The sequence below is a fragment of the Anolis carolinensis genome, chromosome 3 (genome assembly GCF_035594765.1).
Source record: "Anolis carolinensis isolate JA03-04 chromosome 3, rAnoCar3.1.pri, whole genome shotgun sequence".
Lineage (NCBI taxonomy): Eukaryota > Metazoa > Chordata > Lepidosauria > Squamata > Dactyloidae > Anolis > Anolis carolinensis.
Genome location: NC_085843.1, coordinates 162,994,063 through 163,012,018, shown reverse-complemented (window position 1 = coordinate 163,012,018; position 17,956 = coordinate 162,994,063). Strand labels below are relative to the sequence as shown.

The 17,956-nt window shown below is 40.6% G+C and overlaps 1 protein-coding gene across 3 annotated transcripts in view; it reads right to left on the bottom strand.

Moving 5' to 3' along the window:
- The window catches only part of nrap (nebulin related anchoring protein), a 93,511-nt gene that overhangs the window by 71,440 nt on the left and 4,115 nt on the right, over nt 1–17,956 (bottom strand). For all 3 annotated transcript variants that reach the window (XM_003223428.4, XM_062975710.1, XM_062975709.1), the window contains exons 3-5: nt 13,853–13,940; nt 7,082–7,186; nt 4,878–4,970 (exon numbers count right to left, since the gene is read on the bottom strand). In XM_003223428.4, the coding sequence (XP_003223476.2) occupies nt 4,878–4,970; nt 7,082–7,186; nt 13,853–13,940 (286 nt within the window). The remainder of the gene's footprint in view (nt 1–4,877; nt 4,971–7,081; nt 7,187–13,852; nt 13,941–17,956) is intronic.

The following is a 17,956-nucleotide window of genomic DNA, read 5'->3' as shown; positions in this document are numbered from 1 at the left end:
ACTGTGGGAATGCGGGGCATTTTGCCAAAAACTGTAATGTGAAACCTTCTCAGCTTTCGGGAAAAGGCCAGCCCTAGTGCGACGTGAGTCCAACGCACTAGGGCTCCTCAAGCAGTCAACTGAGGGGAGGAAGCATGTTTTCGTACCCATTACATTATCTGTTGGGGGAAGGGAACTTGTTTCTACTTTGGCACTGCTGGACTCAGGGGCTACGGTCTCTTATGTAGATATTGAGTTTGCTAAGAAGCATGGCATTCCTAGAGTGCGCAAGGCATGCGACGTGTGGGTGGAAGGAGCAGATGGGAGACTGCTGGAGACTGGGGTGGTTAACCATGAAACCTCAGCAGTAATGTGGGAGGTGCAGGGAGTAACGGGAACGTTTGTGTGGGATATTACGAGTTTGCCTAGATATGATGTGATCCTGGGGATGGATTGGCTAGCTGTAGTAAACCCACAAGTAGATTGGGCGACACGTAAAGTGACCTTAAAGAGGCAGGATTGTTGCACTCTGAATGTTACTCAATCTGATATGGAGGGAGTGCCTGCTGAGTATGGAGAGTTCTCTGATGTATTTTGTAAAAGAGAAGCGGACAAATTACCACCGCACAGGCCATATGATTGCGCCATCAAGTTAGCAGAAGGTGCGAAATTGCCAGCAGGAAGGCTGTATGCCTTGACTGTACCGGAAAGGCAAGCTTTGAGGGAGTTTCTAGATGAAAATTTAGCCAAGGGGTTTATTCGCCCATCTAGCTCTCCAACTGCGGCACCAGTATTCTTTGTAGCCAAAAAGACTGGGGAACTTAGGCTGGTCTGCGACTATCGGATCCTAAACAAATACACCATTCGGGATAGGTACCCGTTACCTTTAATCTCGGAACTATTATCAAGGGTGCAAGGGGCTAAGGTTTTTACCAAGCTTGACCTGCGGGGGGCATATAACTTAATCCGTATACGGGAAGGGGATGAATGGAAGACGGCATTTAACACGTGTTTCGGATGCCACGAGTTCCGAGTCATGCCTTTCGGACTTTGCAACGCTCCTGCGGTCTTCCAGAGGTTCATGAACGATGTGTTCAGGGACCTAATTGACCAATTTTTAGTGATTTATTTGGATGATATCTTGATTTTTTCTAAGGACGAGAAAGAACATCGTCAACATGTCAAGCAGGTTCTGCACCGTCTGCGGGCTAATGGGCTTTTCGCCAAGGCTTCCAAGTGCGTCTTTCATGTGCCTGAAGTGGAGTTCCTAGGTCATGTAGTGTCAGGTAGGGAACTTAAAATGGATCCACATAAGGTCGACGCCGTTAACTCATGGCAGGAGCTAAAGACTAAGAAGGATGTACAAAGGTTCTTAGGTTTCGCTAATTACTACCGGGAGTTTATTCCGAATTTTGCAAAGCTCACGGTACCTTTGACGCAGCTCCTGCGTAAGAAACAGCCATTTGTGTGGGGGCGGGAAGCTCACGATGCGTTTCTACAACTTAAGTCTAGTTTTCAATCGGACAACATACTAACACATCCTGATGTTGACAAACCGTTCGTGGTAGAAGCGGACGCTTCTAGCTACGCATTGGGGGCTGTATTGTCTCAGAAGGATTCCTCAGGGACCTTGCGTCCCTGTGGATTTTACTCGCGGCAACTAACACCCTTCGAGCAGAACTATACCATATGGGAGAAGGAGTTGTTGGCGATTAAGGTGGCGTTTGAGGTGTGGCGGCACTGGCTTGAAGGGGCACGGCACCAGATCGTGGTCAGATCTGATCACAAGAATTTAGAGCACTTACAAACAGCAAAGAAGTTAAACCAGCGTCAAATCCGATGGGCTTTGTTTTTCTCCAGGTTTAACTTCAAGGTGCAGTTCGTGGAGGGGAAGGCAAACTTGCGGGCCGATGCTTTATCCCGCAAGCCGGAGTTTAAGACCAATGAGCAGGTAGTATGTCAGACCATCTTGCCTACTGCCTCTCTATGTGTTGTAGATAATGAGCTTGGGTTACATGACCAGATCCTTGAGGCTCAGAGGGATGATGTGTGGACTCAGGAGCAACTGATGCTGCTATCAGCAGGTAACCGTACAATACTGCCGCATCTACAAGATCAAGACGGAGTATTGGTACGCAGGGGGCAGGTCTACGTACCAGTGGGGGCCCTCAGGTTGGAGGTGATTAGAGCCCACCATGACGAACCCATGGCTGGGCACTTTGGCAGGTTCAAGACCGTACAGCTTATCACCAGGAGCTACTGGTGGCCAAAGATGCGGCAAGACATTCTGCGCTTTTGTGACAGCTGCGCTGTTTGCCAGCAGAGTAAGACGCCTGTTGGGCGCCCTAGAGGGTTGCTGTCGTCTCTACCTGTTCCGGAGAGGCCATGGCAAATCATTTCCATGGATTTTATTTCAGATTTGCCTAAGTCTGGGGGTTATACTTGTATTTGGGTGGTGGTGGATTTATTTAGCAAACTGGCTCATTTTATTCCTTGTTCAACCATTCCGGCGGCCCCTACGTTGGCCTTACTATTTACTAAGCACATCTATCGTTTGCACGGAGCACCCGAGGTGATTATTTCAGATAGGGCTCCGCAATTTGTGTCACGCTTTTGGAAACATTTCCATGAGTGCTTAGGGACTAAGTTAAACGTTTCTTCAGCCTTTCATCCGCAGACGGATGGACAGTCGGAACGGGTTAATGGGCTCTTAGAGCAGTATTTGCGTTGTTTTTGTTTAGATCAACCCACGGCTTGGGTGAAGTGGTTACCGGTGGCGGAGTTCGCTTACAATAATGCGGTGCACACGTCTAGTCAGCATACGCCATTTGAGCTAACTTATGGTTTTCACCCACGGGGAGGTGTGGCGCCGTCGACCAATGTGGTCTCTTCGGACCCTGTGTACCGCTCTTCGGAAATGGCTGCATTGCATGATGTTGCCCGTCGCTTACTGTTGGAAGCTAAGGCAACGCAAAAGACTCAGGCTGACCGCCACAGGCAGGCAGGGGAGGAGTTGGAAGAAGGGGATTTGGTGTGGTTATCTTCCAAACATATTAAACAGGCTGGGGGAAAGTTTGCGCCGCGATATTTGGGTCCCTTTCCTATCGTTAAAAAGATTTCTTCCGTTGCGTTTCGTTTGCGTTTACCGTCTAGTTTAAAGGTCCATCCAGTCTTTCATCGTTCGCTGTTGAAACTAGATACCTCTAGTCGTCGTGGTGCTATAGCGGAGGGTATCACTGCCATTTCTCCGCCATCGGGGGAGGAGGCCTTTGTGAGAGGGGATAGTGTTATGATTGAGCCTCATGGCTCTGTTACTGACAGACGTGGGCGTAAGACTCCTCGAGAGTCAGATACTCTCGAGGAGCGAGAAAGAAAAAGACTGCGAGACATTTTTGCAGCACCATCTGACGAAGAGTCTTTTGAGGGGTTTACGGAGAGAATGGAGGAGGGGCTGGTTAGCTCGGAGGAGGATGAGATGGATTGGACTCGGGTAAGGGAGGAATTGGGTGCCACTGGTCATGATGGGATAGAAGATGAATGGGGACCTTCAGGATTAGACCCATGGCTTAGCTGGAGGGATGGGACGGGATCCACAGCTGGAGATGCTGTGGGGCGTAGTCAGAGGTGTTCCAGCTCTGATGAGGAAAGTGATGAGGAAACGCCCGGGTTAAGGAGGACAGCTGACAGTGATGAGGATTTGTAACTGGCATAAAATGGGGCTTGGGAGCAATTGCAAATTGCGTTGGGCAAGGTAATCTGGACGAACGCTTGGGATCTGTGTGGGACGCTTTCCTGAAGACTGGTGTGTTTTCCTGTGCTGAGACGTAAGTTGTTTTGGAATTCAGGGTCAGACGGCGGGAGGAATTGTGTGGGCATTTGTTTGTGCAAACTTGTGCTTACTCTTATTAGCTTGACCTTCCGTCGTCTTCTTGATGGACGCCATCTCCTGTTTTGAAAACTCGGACTGAACTGACCACGGCTTGTCTTCCCCCCCTTCTTGGACTTTGAATCTACAAACGTCTGCTTCTGGCTTTGATCTACGGAAAGGAACTGGGTCTACTCTACTGCTACAATCCTTGGCTGATCTGTTCGTGTTGGAAATCCTGTCTGCTGTGTGTGTGGGAGCGACGCAAGTTACTCTAAGCACAGTGTTGGCAGCAGAGAGGAATCTGCTGCCAATTAGTTGCATTCTTTTGTATCTTTTGTTCCTCGGCTTTTGTTTTGTTTATCCCCAGGCTGAAGCAAGCAGTTTGTTTTTACCCGGATTAAACTCCGGTTTAATCCGGTTTATCTTTTGAATGTTTTTCCTTGCCCCTTTTTGCTCCTAAAGGCTAATACTGCCTGGCCCTTGTATTTTACGGGCATTTTTGAGTTCTGTAATCCAATAAACTCTGTTATCTTGAACCTTGTGGCGTTCTGTCCTTGACAGAATTTGAAATATTATTTTGAAAGTAACCAATTTTTAAAGGAGGAGACTTCTGTTTGAATGGCAGAGACAGAAAAGGCACAGCATTTCTTTGTGTAAGGTATTATAATTACTACAGCTTGGATCTTAAGACACATTTACTCAAGAAAGAACATTTCCTCATTTTCTCCCTTGATTTAGTCACTTATACCCTATTTGACCTCTCCAGCGGGTGAGGCATAAGAAGGCTCTGGAATATAGAAATAATTACCCACAATCAGACATAAGATATACCCTTTGGCCCCAAAATCAATCACATCATGCCCTATCTAAATTGCTCACAACAGGTTGACGCTCTGGGAAGGTTCTTAGTATGCATGATCTGATAGACTCTAGGGCAAAAATGGATTTCCTCAACCTATTTTCATATCTAAGCTTATTCAAATGACATTCTCTCACAAAGAAACCTGTTATAAAATGCAGTGTCACTTACATTACTAAGAGTGTTTTGTGCTTGAGCCAGTTTCACCATTTTGGAGTCTGAAATGTTTTCTGAGTACCACGAATCACTCTCCTCATAATCTTTCTAAAAAGAACATAATGCATGGTAAGTTATGAACTCAGTGGAAAAAAAATGTTGACTTCAACTCTAAAAATGTTGGAGTTAGGTCTGTAAGTAGGTGGCATTCATAATTTCATGTGTGAATGTAACCACATTGTATTTTCTGTTTCTCGCAACCCCTCTCCCCTGGTTGTTTCTACACTTCTGAAATGAATTTGCAAATTCAACTGGTGTTTTAATGGAAAACATTCCCAGCAATTCCTTTCTTTTTTGGAACTATAGGCTACCCGTGAAATTCTGGCCCTCTAATCCCAATACTATAACTTGGAAAAAAAATTTTTTTTCAAAATCAGCTAAACTCAAAGAAATAAAAGTATTTTGTATTTACATTCTAGTTAATTTGATTTTGATTAAGGTGTCTGTCTTTAAGGTCAACTATTAGTTCTGAGTAGAGTAGACATTCACTAAATGGGAAGGTGGTGCCTCAACACTTGCATACATTCCACTGATTGAATGAATTAACCATTTATTTAAGGTTAAGGAACTCCATTGGCTGCCGTTTCTTTTCCGAGCCCAATTCAAGGTGCAGGTTATCACCTATAAAGCCCATTGTATAGAACCTGCATGGTCTCTCAGGTCATCAGGGGAGGCCCTCCTCTTTATCCCACCACCGTTGCAATTGCGGTTGGTGGGGACGAGGGAGAGGGCCTTCTCCATAGTAGCCCCCCAGCTCTGGAACTCTCTCCCCAGGGAGATTAGGCAGGCCCCTACCCTCCTTATTTTTCGGAAGAGCCTGAAAACTTGGCTCTTCCAACAGGCTTTTGGCCTTAGTTTGGGATTGCCCTTTTTGTCCATTCTATTTTTATAGTATTTTTACTCCTTAGCCATATATAGTCTTTAGGTGTATGCCTTCTCCAGCCTCTTAATGGGATAATAGTCCCTGGTACCTACCTCTTTCTTAATCAGTACCGTACAAAACTATTTGCACTTTTCTGGCCCACTACCCCTTTTAGGAGCCAACCCAGGTTTTTATCAAAGTGTGCTTATTGTTTATGGGTATATATGATTTTATTTGTTTATGGTTTGTTTTTATTGTTGAGCTTTATATTGTCTGGGATTGGCCCCATGGAAACCACCTCGAGTCCCCTTGGGGAGATGGGGTGGGGTATAAACATAAAATTATTATTATTATTATTATTATTATTATTATTATTATTATTTATTTGTGAAATTTATATCCTGCCCTTCTCACCCTGAAGGGGACTCAGGGCGGCTTACAAGTCATATGTACATACAGTATATTATATTATTTGTATAGCACAATATAGGCATTATATATTGCTATGTTGTGCTATAACACTATATTGTAATATTGTTAGTAGTTGATTGAATGAATTAACCATTGGATTTAGTCGGGACCAACAAATGACTTTAAACCTGTGAGAGAAACATGATCCTAATCCTGCGTGGCATGGGGCCACATTTACACTGACCATTTCAGTTGGTGCAGAGTCAGAACAGTCTTGTGGCAGCCAAATGCTGCAAGGGGCTGATCTGCTATAATGTGGGGCAAGGTCACTTTAACACAACCTTTCCACATGTTAACTAAAGTTGGGGGGAAGTTCAAATTGTGGCACAGCACAGTGATGCCAGCCGAGCAATAGAGTGATTGAGAAGAGCAGGGGGAATTCCTTCTCTCCCCACTCCTTTGTTCCTGAGAGGGATATAGACTGATAGAAATGAGTCCTACTAAATTAAGTGGGCTTGGTCAACAGGCCAGAGAGTATAGGACTGCAACCTGATGATCCTAAGTATAGCATACTAAACTTTTGTATGATGGCATGTCTGATCTTCTGATGAAACCACCAGCATCTCAACCCAGACCAGAGATGGCCTGTCCTACAAAGTACTCTCTTGGTACCATCCTCAAAGAACCAAACGGCTTTTACACCAAAACATCAACCGTGGACCAGCCCACAGAGTATTTGGAGGGCCAGAATACTTGGAAGCATATGGAGAAAGCCAAAGCAGAACCAATACAGATTTTTGCACAATTCAAATGAAGATGTGATGGCATAGAAATGATAAGTTCATAAACAGTAAACCAGGGGAGGCAGATGTTCATGGGTACATACCTGACTTTTAAATTGTTGCATTTTTCGTGCAATTTCCATATCTTTGGATTTCATATCCCAGTGAAAAACAGATTTGAACCTTTCACCCTCTTCTCGATACTTTATCTGTGAACACACAAAGAGTGGAGTCAGTAGCAATTATTACAATCCTCACGCCTCTACCATCTCTTTAGACTGAGATGATGTCTGTGAGAAGGCAAGCCTAAAATGTTGGCAGGAAATAAAATGGAGTTTGGGACAGGTTACCATCTTTGTGGAGTCCCCGGTGGTGCAATGGGTTAAACCCTTGTGCTGGCAGGACTGCTGACTGACAGGTTGGCGGTCCAAATCTGGGGAAAATGGGTGAGCTCGCCCTGTCATCTCCAGCTCCCCGTGCGGAGACATGAGAAGCCTCCCACAAGGATGATAAAACAACAAAATCTGGGCATCCCCTGTGCAACGTCCTTGCAGACGGCCAATTCTCTCACACCAGAAGCAAATTGCAGTTTCTCAAGTCGCTCCTGACACACACAAAATGAAGTATGTAAGTAGGTGGTACAGCGTCTGCAGTAACATAAGACAGTTTTGATTTCACAAATTTTCTCAACTATGGGCACAAAAAGGTCACCTGTTTTTACTTTATCCATGATATTGTAATACGATATAATACTAATAATACAATATAATAATATTAATTATATATTATATTTTACATGTAATATTACTAATAATATTACAATATATTGATACAGTACAATATAGTAATTTATTACCAGTATTGTACTATGCTAATATAATATTGTATGTAAATTTAATTTGTAAACCGCTCTGAGTCCCCTTCAGGGTGAGAAGGGCGGCATATAAATGTAGCAAATAAAGAAATAATAATTATGCAACCATAGCATCATCATAATTTTCATGTTCATATCGTCACACAAATAGTTTGGAGCATGAAGCAGATCTTTCAGATAATTCAGTGCAAAATGTAGACTTAATGTGGTATACTACATTTTCAAAATTGTATAGAGAGCAGAGATGACATAGGCAAGAACCAAAGCAAGGATACAATCCACATTTGTAGAGGCGCAAATTTGAACTTGCAGTTGTCAACAGCCCAGAAGACTCGGTTAGAGCCGAAAAGACTGAAATTATTCCCAGTGGATTACATTCCCAACAGTAATGGAATTAGAATATAATTTCCTTTCTCCTACTATCTCATAAAAAATACAAAGCAGAATAAGTAATAGGGATGATATTATATGCTCCAGTCAACCAAATCAGTTCTTAGTGCTGCCTCATTACACAAACACATAGGACATTTATCCCAGGACAAGTCAAATCGGGTGGGAGAAACTTGCTGGGAAGCATGTGGCTGAAAGCCTCAGCTGTTCCAAAAAGCATTTGAGAGACGGCTTTTGGGAGTTAGCATTTCCTTAGTCATTAGATGTGTTTTGTCTTGTTGGAAAAGCTAATAGAAGAGAACATAATGAGTGGCAATATCTCAGACTAGAAGATGTTCTGTAATTCAGTCCACTGACTAGTCATTCACCTAGGGCTGATCCAAGACATTCAGGTACTTGAAATAAGAAGAAGATAACATTTACCATCCCACTCCACTCCTACTACTACAGAATTCAATTAGATCATCAGATGAACACTGCAACTGTCTCCACTACATCTGGTTCTGAAGGTTCAGAACATGCTTTTCACAACTCTGTCCTCCAGAACAGTGTAATTCAGAAAGGACAACTGGGATATTGCCATTGCTGATCCTTACTGTTTGTTACCTCTTCCCAGTTTCACTATGCATAATGTAGGTGAGTCGTATATCTTCCTAAATGGCTGAGGTAGAACTGAAACCACTGAATACAGCTGAAATATGAAGTAGAAGGCTGACAGACATTTAAGAAAGACATATGATCTCAGACACCAAGAGGGGGGAAATTCCTAACCAAATCCCTTGTATACCAAATTTGAATGTGAGAAGTCTTTTTGGACCTCAAATTTCCCTTTGCAGTTGAAAGGATCCAGAAGTGTTTATTGTGTGACAAAGGGAAGGGAAAGTGACCTTTGGTTTTTCTATCATACATTCAGAGACACATATACTAGAAGTAATAGGATCTCCTATCATAGCCATCAAACAGAAATAGAAATTGTTGTTAATCTCAAATTCATTCCAGAATAGATCTGTCATGAGTGATGCCGAAAGAAATATACCTGCTGCAGTTGTTATATCTTCAGCTACAGCGAGCTCAGTGTTGGGATTTTTAAAAAGTATTTTGGGAAGGAAGCTGAGCAAAGGAAGATAGACGCTTTTGAACTGTGGTGTTGGGGAAAAAAATCTGAGAGTGCCTTGGACCTCAAGAAGATCCAACCAGTCTATACTCCAGGAAAAAATGCCCGGCTCCTCACTGGAAGGAAGGATATTAGAGGCAAAGATGAAGTACTTTGGCCACATCATAAAAAGACAGGAAAGCTTACAGAAGAGAATGATGCTGGGGGAAAAGGAAGGAAAAAGGAAGAGGGGCCCACCAAGGGCAAGATGGATGGATGGTATCCTTGAAGTGACTGGCTTGACCTTGAAGGAACTGGGGGGTGGCCACAGCTTACAGGAAGCTCTGGCATGGGCTGGTCCCTGAGGTCACAAAGAGTTGGAAGTGACTGAACAAATAAACAACAACATTTTGGGAATTATCATATTAAAATACAATGCAAAGTAATGGTGTCAAAGCCATGAGGACAATACTTTCCACAATTCAGGAAAAATAGAAATTCCAAATAAAATATAATAATAATAATAATAATAATAATAATAATAATAATAATAATAATAATAATAATAATCCTATCCTGTTTTTATCATTTGTAAAGACACAATCCAACATAATTGCATGGGAATAAACCAACTAAACATGGAGGGATTGCCTTCTGATTAAATACTTATATATATCCTGTGTCTGCTGTGAAAACTGGGATGACGTATAAGATGGAAATCTATACATTTGGAGAGTTGTAGCTTGCAACAAAGTAACAGTTTTTGAAAGTATAGATGTATTTCAGACAATTTCCTAGAACTTCAAACTAGGGGTAACATCTAGTGGCCCCTGACTTTTCACCAGATTTACTAAGCGTAACCATGTAAAATGCACTTAACTATATTTTGTTAGAAACTCAGATCCAAGTACTAGGTTCATCAGAGGTTTAAAATGTCTTTTTTTGTTTAGTGAACCTGGGTTCAGATTCTAATGAATCTGCAGACACTGTGGTTTGGTGTCAAAGACTTGACTGTTTCAGATGAGTTTTCCTTTGAGTTTTCTGCTTCATTTGAAATGAAAATTCAAAGGAAGACTTGGACTGTGAAACAAAGCTACAGAAAACGTTTGCATGAACTCCTCCGAGTGAACTTAACATACTTCCCACACCCAGATCAGCATCCCTAGCAAAAAAAAAAATTGGGTGCAGAAGGATGTGGATGTTCAGTGGTATATTAACTATGGGAGCCACTGAGAGGTCTTGCAATTCTTATTTAGGCAAGACTTTTTAACACACATTATATGAATGTTACAATGATTTTAAATGAATAAAAAATAAGGCTGAAGTTCAACTTGGCTTTTTCAGTATTGTATCATAAGTAATAACCACTCAATTCCCATAATTCCTTATGCATGCATAGATGAAGGTCTATATAATGTACTTTGTTCAAAGTAAAACCACTACTTGCTTTAATGTTGGGTATTGCTCTGAATGTACATCCTCTCTCTGTGTGTGTAATTATTCGAAACACTGAAATAGGCAGGACTCTGGAATTGATTTGATTCAGACTGATAATGCTTCATTCTCTGAGTTTACAATACAACTCTACCAAAGTAGAATAATAGAATCATAGAGCTGGAAGAGACCTCATGGGCCATCTAGTACAACTCCCTGCCAAGAAGCAAGAAAATCGCATTCAAAGCACCTGTGTCAGATGGCCATCCAGCCTCTGCTTAAAAGCCTTCAAAGAAGGCGCCTTAACCACTCTCCAGGGCAGAGAGTTACATTACTGAACAGCTCTCAGAGTTGAGGAAGTTCTTCCTAATGTTCAGGTGGAATCTCCTTTCCTGTAGTTTGAAGCCGGTGTTCCACGTCTTAGTCTCCAGGGCAGCAGAAAACAAGCTTGTTCCCTCCTCTCTATGACTTTCCTTCACATATTTATACATGGCCCTCATCATGTCTCCCCTCAGCCTTCTCTTCTGCAGGTTAAACATGCCGAGCTCTTTAAGCTGCTCCTCATAGGGCTTGTTCTCCAGACCCTTGATCATTTTAGTCGCCCTCCTTTGGATGCATTCCAGCTTGTCAACATCTCCCTTCAATTGCAATGCCTAGAATTATTGCACAATATTCCAGGTGTGGTGTGACCAAGGCAGAATAGAGGGGTAGCATAACTTCCCTGGATCTAGACACTATATACCTATTTATGAAGGCCAAAATCCCATTGGCTTTTTTTTTGCTGCCGCATCGCATTGTTGGCTTATGTTTAACTTGTTGTCCACGAGGACGCCAAGATCTTTTTCACATGTACTGCTGTCGAGCCAAGCATTTCCAATTCTGTATCTTTGCATTTCATTTTTTCTGCCTAAAGTGGAGTATCTTGCATTTGCCCCTGTTGAACTTCGTTTTGTTATTTTTGGCCCATCTCTCTAATTTGTTAAGATTGTTTTGAATTCCGCTCCTGTCTTCTGGAGTAATAGTTGTCCGTCTCAGTTTGGTGTTGTCTGCAAACTTGATGATCATGCCTTCTAACCCTTCATAAGTCATTAATAAAGATGTTGAACAGAACTGGGCCCAGGATGGAACCCTGTGGCACTCCACTTGTCACTTCTTTCCAGGATGAAGAGGAAGCATTGGTGTTCGTTCGTTCACTTAGCCAATTACAGATCCACCTAGCCATAGATTTGTCTACATTTGACTAGTTTGTTTGCCAGAAGGTCATAGGGGAACTTGTCAAAGGCCTTACTGAAATCCAAATACACTGCATCCATGGCGTTCCCTGCATCTACCCAACTCGTAACGCTATTGAAAAAAGAGATCAGATTAGTCTGGCATGATTTGTTTTTGATAAATCCGTGTTGACTGTTAGCGATGACAGCATTTGTTTCTAAGTGTTTGCAGACCACTTCCTTAACAATCTTTTCCAGAATCTTGCCCGGTATCATCGTGAGGCTGACTGGATGGTAATTGTTTGGGCTGTCCTTTTTTCCCTTCTTGAAGATAGGGACCACATTTGTCCTCCTCCAATCTGCTAGGACTTTTCCCGTTCTCCAAGAACTCTCAAAGATGATTGCTAGTGGTTCTGAAATAAATTCCGCTAGTTCCTTCAATACTCTTGGATGCAGTTGATCTGGCCTGGGGACTTGAATTTGTTTAGAGTGGCCAGGTGAACTTGGACAACTTGTTTCCCTATTTGAGGTTGGATTTCCCCTAATCATTCATCCACTCCATGTTGCTGAGGTTGAGGACAGCTTTCTTTTTCCAAGAAGACTGAGGCAAAGAAAGCATTAAGTACTCTGCCTGGATTTTCAAGCACGTTATTTGGATTGGCACAGACTTTCTGATGGTCAAGGCCTGAAAATAGTCACTATATAATAGTTGTCAGCCAGAATGTAAATCCCTTGCTATTTATCCCCACTGCAGGAAAAAATGAATATTCATTCACTGTATTTGCCTGGTATTCAAATATTCAATTTTCATGTTTTCAGCAAATCAGGTTTTTGTGTATTTTTCTGCAAAAAAATTATTTGCAGCACTGAATGCAAAAGAAAAAAATATGCAGTATCTTTCTGGTCTATTATTGTTTCTGGCAGGATTTCCCAGTAATTGGGAAACTCTTTTATTCAACCTTGGAACAAATAATTAAGAATATCTTTAATGAGAAGAGACTAAAGATGTTGAGGAGAATTTTAGTGACAAAGATGAAACCAATGCCCAGAATGCTGTTTTTATTTCATACGATAGCAATTTTGACCAAAAATATTTCATTTAGACAGAGGCAGAAGGGCCTGTTTAAGTTTACATGGCAAGAGAGGATTCAAGAGTTATGTTCAACATTCTACAGGCTGCAAAACAAAGAAATTGCCTAGGATTACCACATTTGAAATCGTATTTTGCATCATACTACCCGGTTTGGTTGAAATATTGGATTATACTAAATAAAAAAGGGCTGTTGGATCTAGAAGAACATGGCTAAATGTTTGGGTGGCATGAGTATTGTGGTACAATAAAGTTAAGGTGAGTGTGGATTTTAATAATAGTTTTGAAGATGTGCCCTTTTGAGGTTATGTCCAAATGTATGAACCTTTTTTATGCACAAGGAATGACTACAGAAAAAGGATGGTTAATTTACCAAAATTTAGAATTTAGTCAAGAAAAATATAGGATTAAATTAAATAAAAATTATTGTACAAGAATTACAGTCTTCATTTGTATTCTTATAATATAGACAAATATTTGAAAGATTTAAGATGGATAAAACATTATGGTTTTGACTACGGTAGAATAAATATGAATTAGAGTTACAATATTGTACTGATGAAGAACATTTGATTGGTAAAATGTATATAATCACCCAAGAAATAAAACCGGAAAAAAGTTGTTGCCAAGGCAAGAGCAGAAGTGTGAACCAATAGCTGTGAGTAATTCTACACAGCCATGAAAAGGCATAGTAAAGAGGACTTAGTTGGCTTTTAATTAGTATCAAAAGAAAATGGTTATGTTACTATAATATAAAACATGTTTATTCTTAAAACATCTTACCTCGCTTACAGCTTCAGACTGCTTTTTCACATTCATATTTATTGGTGTTTCAAAAACACTTGTGAATGTATTGTTTTTTGGATTGTGCCTATAAAAGAAAGTAGGTTCAGTTGTACAATAATATAATGAAAGCATTTAGTATAGTGAAAGCCAGTCACAATGATTCTTTTAGATACACATACCAATAGATACGTTTAAATAAAATTGACATTCTGAAAAAAACAATGGATAGCTTTTTAAATATTTTATTCAGAAGGTATATTTGGGAGGAAGTGATTCTGGCAACTTTGGGGGGGGGGGGGTTGATAACTTGAAATGGAAAAGAATACATTTCTCTTTTTTCAGATATCAGATATATGGCACAATTTATCACCAGGTACATATTAACTCTTAATCACTTATAATAGTTTACAGAAAATGCAGAACCCATTATTAAATAATTGTAATTATAATTATAGGCATTTAAAATGTTCCAATTGCAAAGTGGTTGAGGCCACAAAAGCAGTTTAAGGGTTGTCTGTGCTTCAGGGTCACATGTTGCCTACCCAAATTATTTACACAAATGGTAGTTGCCCCTGGGGTTTAAAGCAGATTGCAGAGTTGGCATGCTGTTGTTTTCATTATTCCCAAGGATGATACATCTTAATATATGTTTGTTATCAAAAAATCAACCCCTTTCTTCTAATAATAATAACTAAATCTATAACATTGTAGAGCTTGGCAAACTCAAGCTCTAAAATGAAAAACTCAGCCCCAGCCCAACCCCAAATATTCCTGAGAGATTAATATTATCATTTAACAAGCCTAATACTGGTTTTGACAGGAAACCCCTCAGGCCAGCCCATTATCTGCCTATTCCCCTTCTTGTCCGCTCTTCCCTGTTAAGACTCCAGCACCTCAAGTTTGACCTTTCCCTCCCTTCCTGAGCTCCACCCTGTCAGCCTCAAGATAAATAAAAATAAAAAGATAAAATTCTGTTAACCCTGTCACCCCAAGAAACACCTACACCTACATAACACACACACACACACACATTCATACATTTCTTTAATTAACAAAACAGACCCAGCTCTCTGCTTAGTCTGCTGGGTATCTCTTCCCTTTTTTCCTAACTTCTTCACTGTTGTAAAGTTTTATGTAATCAAACTGCCAACTGCAATATGTTGCCATTCTGTTTCTATAACTGAGCCCCTGCTGTACAAAAGACCAGCACAAGATCTATTAGATCCAAGGTTATCAAACACAACTTACATTATTTTATGCTTATGTGACTCTGAACTATGTGGCTGTTTTGAAAAACAACACAGCTAATTCTAGTGTACTCCCTGCTGAAAGACTGATGGCCAACAACCCGCAGGACTCATCAAAAATTTTGCTTACCCACTTGATTGACTTTCTCATTTCCCAAGCCTCACTCTTTGTGTAGAGATTATTCCAAGTTTCCAAAGTCCATTAGTGCTAAATAACCATTTTTTCCAGTCTGGACAATGGGGCCCACACCCTCAGAGGCAAGCACAGCAACAAACCTTTAATTTTAAACCCCCATCAATCCCAGCTGTTCTCTCTTCCTCTCTGCCCCGGTCTGTGATGTCAAGAGTAAGTCTCAGACAATGAAAAGTTGGATCCCAGGAAGCTGACCTGACCAAGTTTGAATAGCTGCCAAACTTTAGAAAATGTGCTGCACTTTTCTGTATGAGTTATGTCAGTTCTTTTCACAGTTATGTTGTTCTGTCATCCATCTGGTCAGATAACTAAATCTCTGTTATTGCCTTCTAACCTAGTCCTGGCTTTCAAAGTAGCATGGCATGCTGGACCTACACTGCCCCCTGGTGGCAGATAGCTGATTTCGGTAACACATCTATACTAACTCCATCAAAATTCTTTCCTGGCTATTCTTTTTATTGTGCATATATGATACTTTATTGGCATATGTATTGTGTGCTTTAAGCTGGAGGACTACATTACAGTTATCATGGAATACTGGATTCAATGAAAATGTAGAATTGCTTATTATTAGTTTCTATTGTTTAATGCATGGAAGACATTCAATGAGATAGCTGTTGTGATTTTTTGTTAAAAAAAAGGTTGTTTTGAAAATCTCTAGAATTAGTAGATGTATAAATGTCTGATGATTGGGAGAATTATTTCTGTTATCTTGTGTCATTGTATAGAAAATTCAAGGAGATAACTCTTGTGGGGGTTTTTTAATGTTGTTTATAAAGGTAAAGGTTTTCCCTGACATTAAGTCCAGTCATGTCTGACTCTGGGGGTTGGTGCTCATCTCCATTTCTAGAGCCAGCGTTGTCTGTAGACACCTCCAAGGTCATGTGGCCGGCATGACTGCATGGAGCGCCGTTGTTTATATTCACCAAAAATCTGTGGATACATGAAATATTATGAAACTTAAGGGCTAACAGTGGTAAATGTGCTCTACCATTATTGCAAGTTTCACCCCAATAACTGTAAAAATGAAGGAGAAAAGAGCACCGGAAGTTTCCCCAACTATAGTAATTACATGCAATTACTATAATGAAAAAGTAATGAACTTTCGTTACTCTCATTATAGTAATGAATTTTTCACTAACTATACAGTGGCATAGCAGGTTAAACTGCTAAGATGTTGAACTTGCTGACCAAAAGATTGGCATTTCAAATCCAGGGAGCGGAGTGAGTTCCCACGGTTAGCCCTGGCTTCTGCCAACCTAGCAGTTTGAAAACATGCAAATGTGAGTAGATCGATAGATACCACTCCAGTGGGAAGGTAATGGCACTCCATGCAGTCATGATGGCCACATGACGTTGGAGGTGTCTACGGACAACATCAGTTCTTCGGCTTAGAAATGGAGATGAGCATCAACCCTCAAAGTCAGACACAACTAGACTTAATGTCAAGAGAAAACCTTTACCTTTACTATACTATAGAAACACTTTAGAAATGAACTGCCAGCACCTCCTAATTTTGTAATGGCTTATGAGACATTTTTTATCGATCGCACATGTTTAGTATTCAGTAATAGTGTCTTTCTAACAAATCCCACTGCATTGGAAATCTACAAGAATGTATACTGATCCCAGAATATGCCTCTGGGCATTTGAGCTGCTTATGATTTCTGGCTTGTTTTGAATCTCTTACACTAAAATAATAACTGCAAGTAAGTACCAGTGTCAAACAGGGGAGGTTGTTTCTTCAGAAATAAAATGTGATGTGGTGGCTAAATTTTGGTTTAGGTTGTGACAAACTCAAATAAGTCTCCTTCAATTTAAAATAGTTTTGGGAAAGCATGACTCGGCATGATAAAGAATATCAATAAATAGGTTCTGCACATTTTAAAAAACAAAAACCCTGAATAACAGCAATGGAATGGGTGATTCATATTGGTACTGAGACATGGGAAATATTTATTCTCCTCTTTCTTCAGAACTAATGGGTGGTACATCCCATTTGAATGATTGTTATGCTCTCTATGTGGGGTTGTCTTTGAAAAGAGTTTTGTTGCTTCAAAGAGCTACAGCCAGATTGCCAATGAGGAGTACATCTTGACAGGGCAAAAATGATGCTGATTCAGATGGGGGACTCTGGAACAGGATTGCTCCTGGGTTGAGTAATGAACAGCACCATGTTCATGTCCACTGGGCACTGCAAATGGCATATCAAGGGCTCCCATGTTCCAACAGTTCCATCGGATGCTGGTACACTTCTGGACACAATTAAAGCCATATATTGGCTTGTGTTCAGATATTTTAATATTTGTAATATTTAATATTTTAATTTACGAACTGTTTATTTTTTGTAATGTTATGCTTTTAATCTGATTTTTAAATTGTTTTTAACATATTTATTTAATATGCTGCTTGTTGTCTTGAATCCCATTATCGGGGGAAAGTTGGGATACAAATGAAAATCATCATCATGATGGTATGAAAATGTAAGAAGAAAAAGGGAGGGAGACAGAGAGATCTATTACTGCTATTAAATAAAATGGAATAAAATCTTATTTTCTTCAAGGGCAAAGAAGATTATCTAAATTGATTTTTCATAATCCATCTAGTTCAATTATTAAACTAATTAGTCTCAAAGAGTCAATGTAAAGCTAAACTGTCATT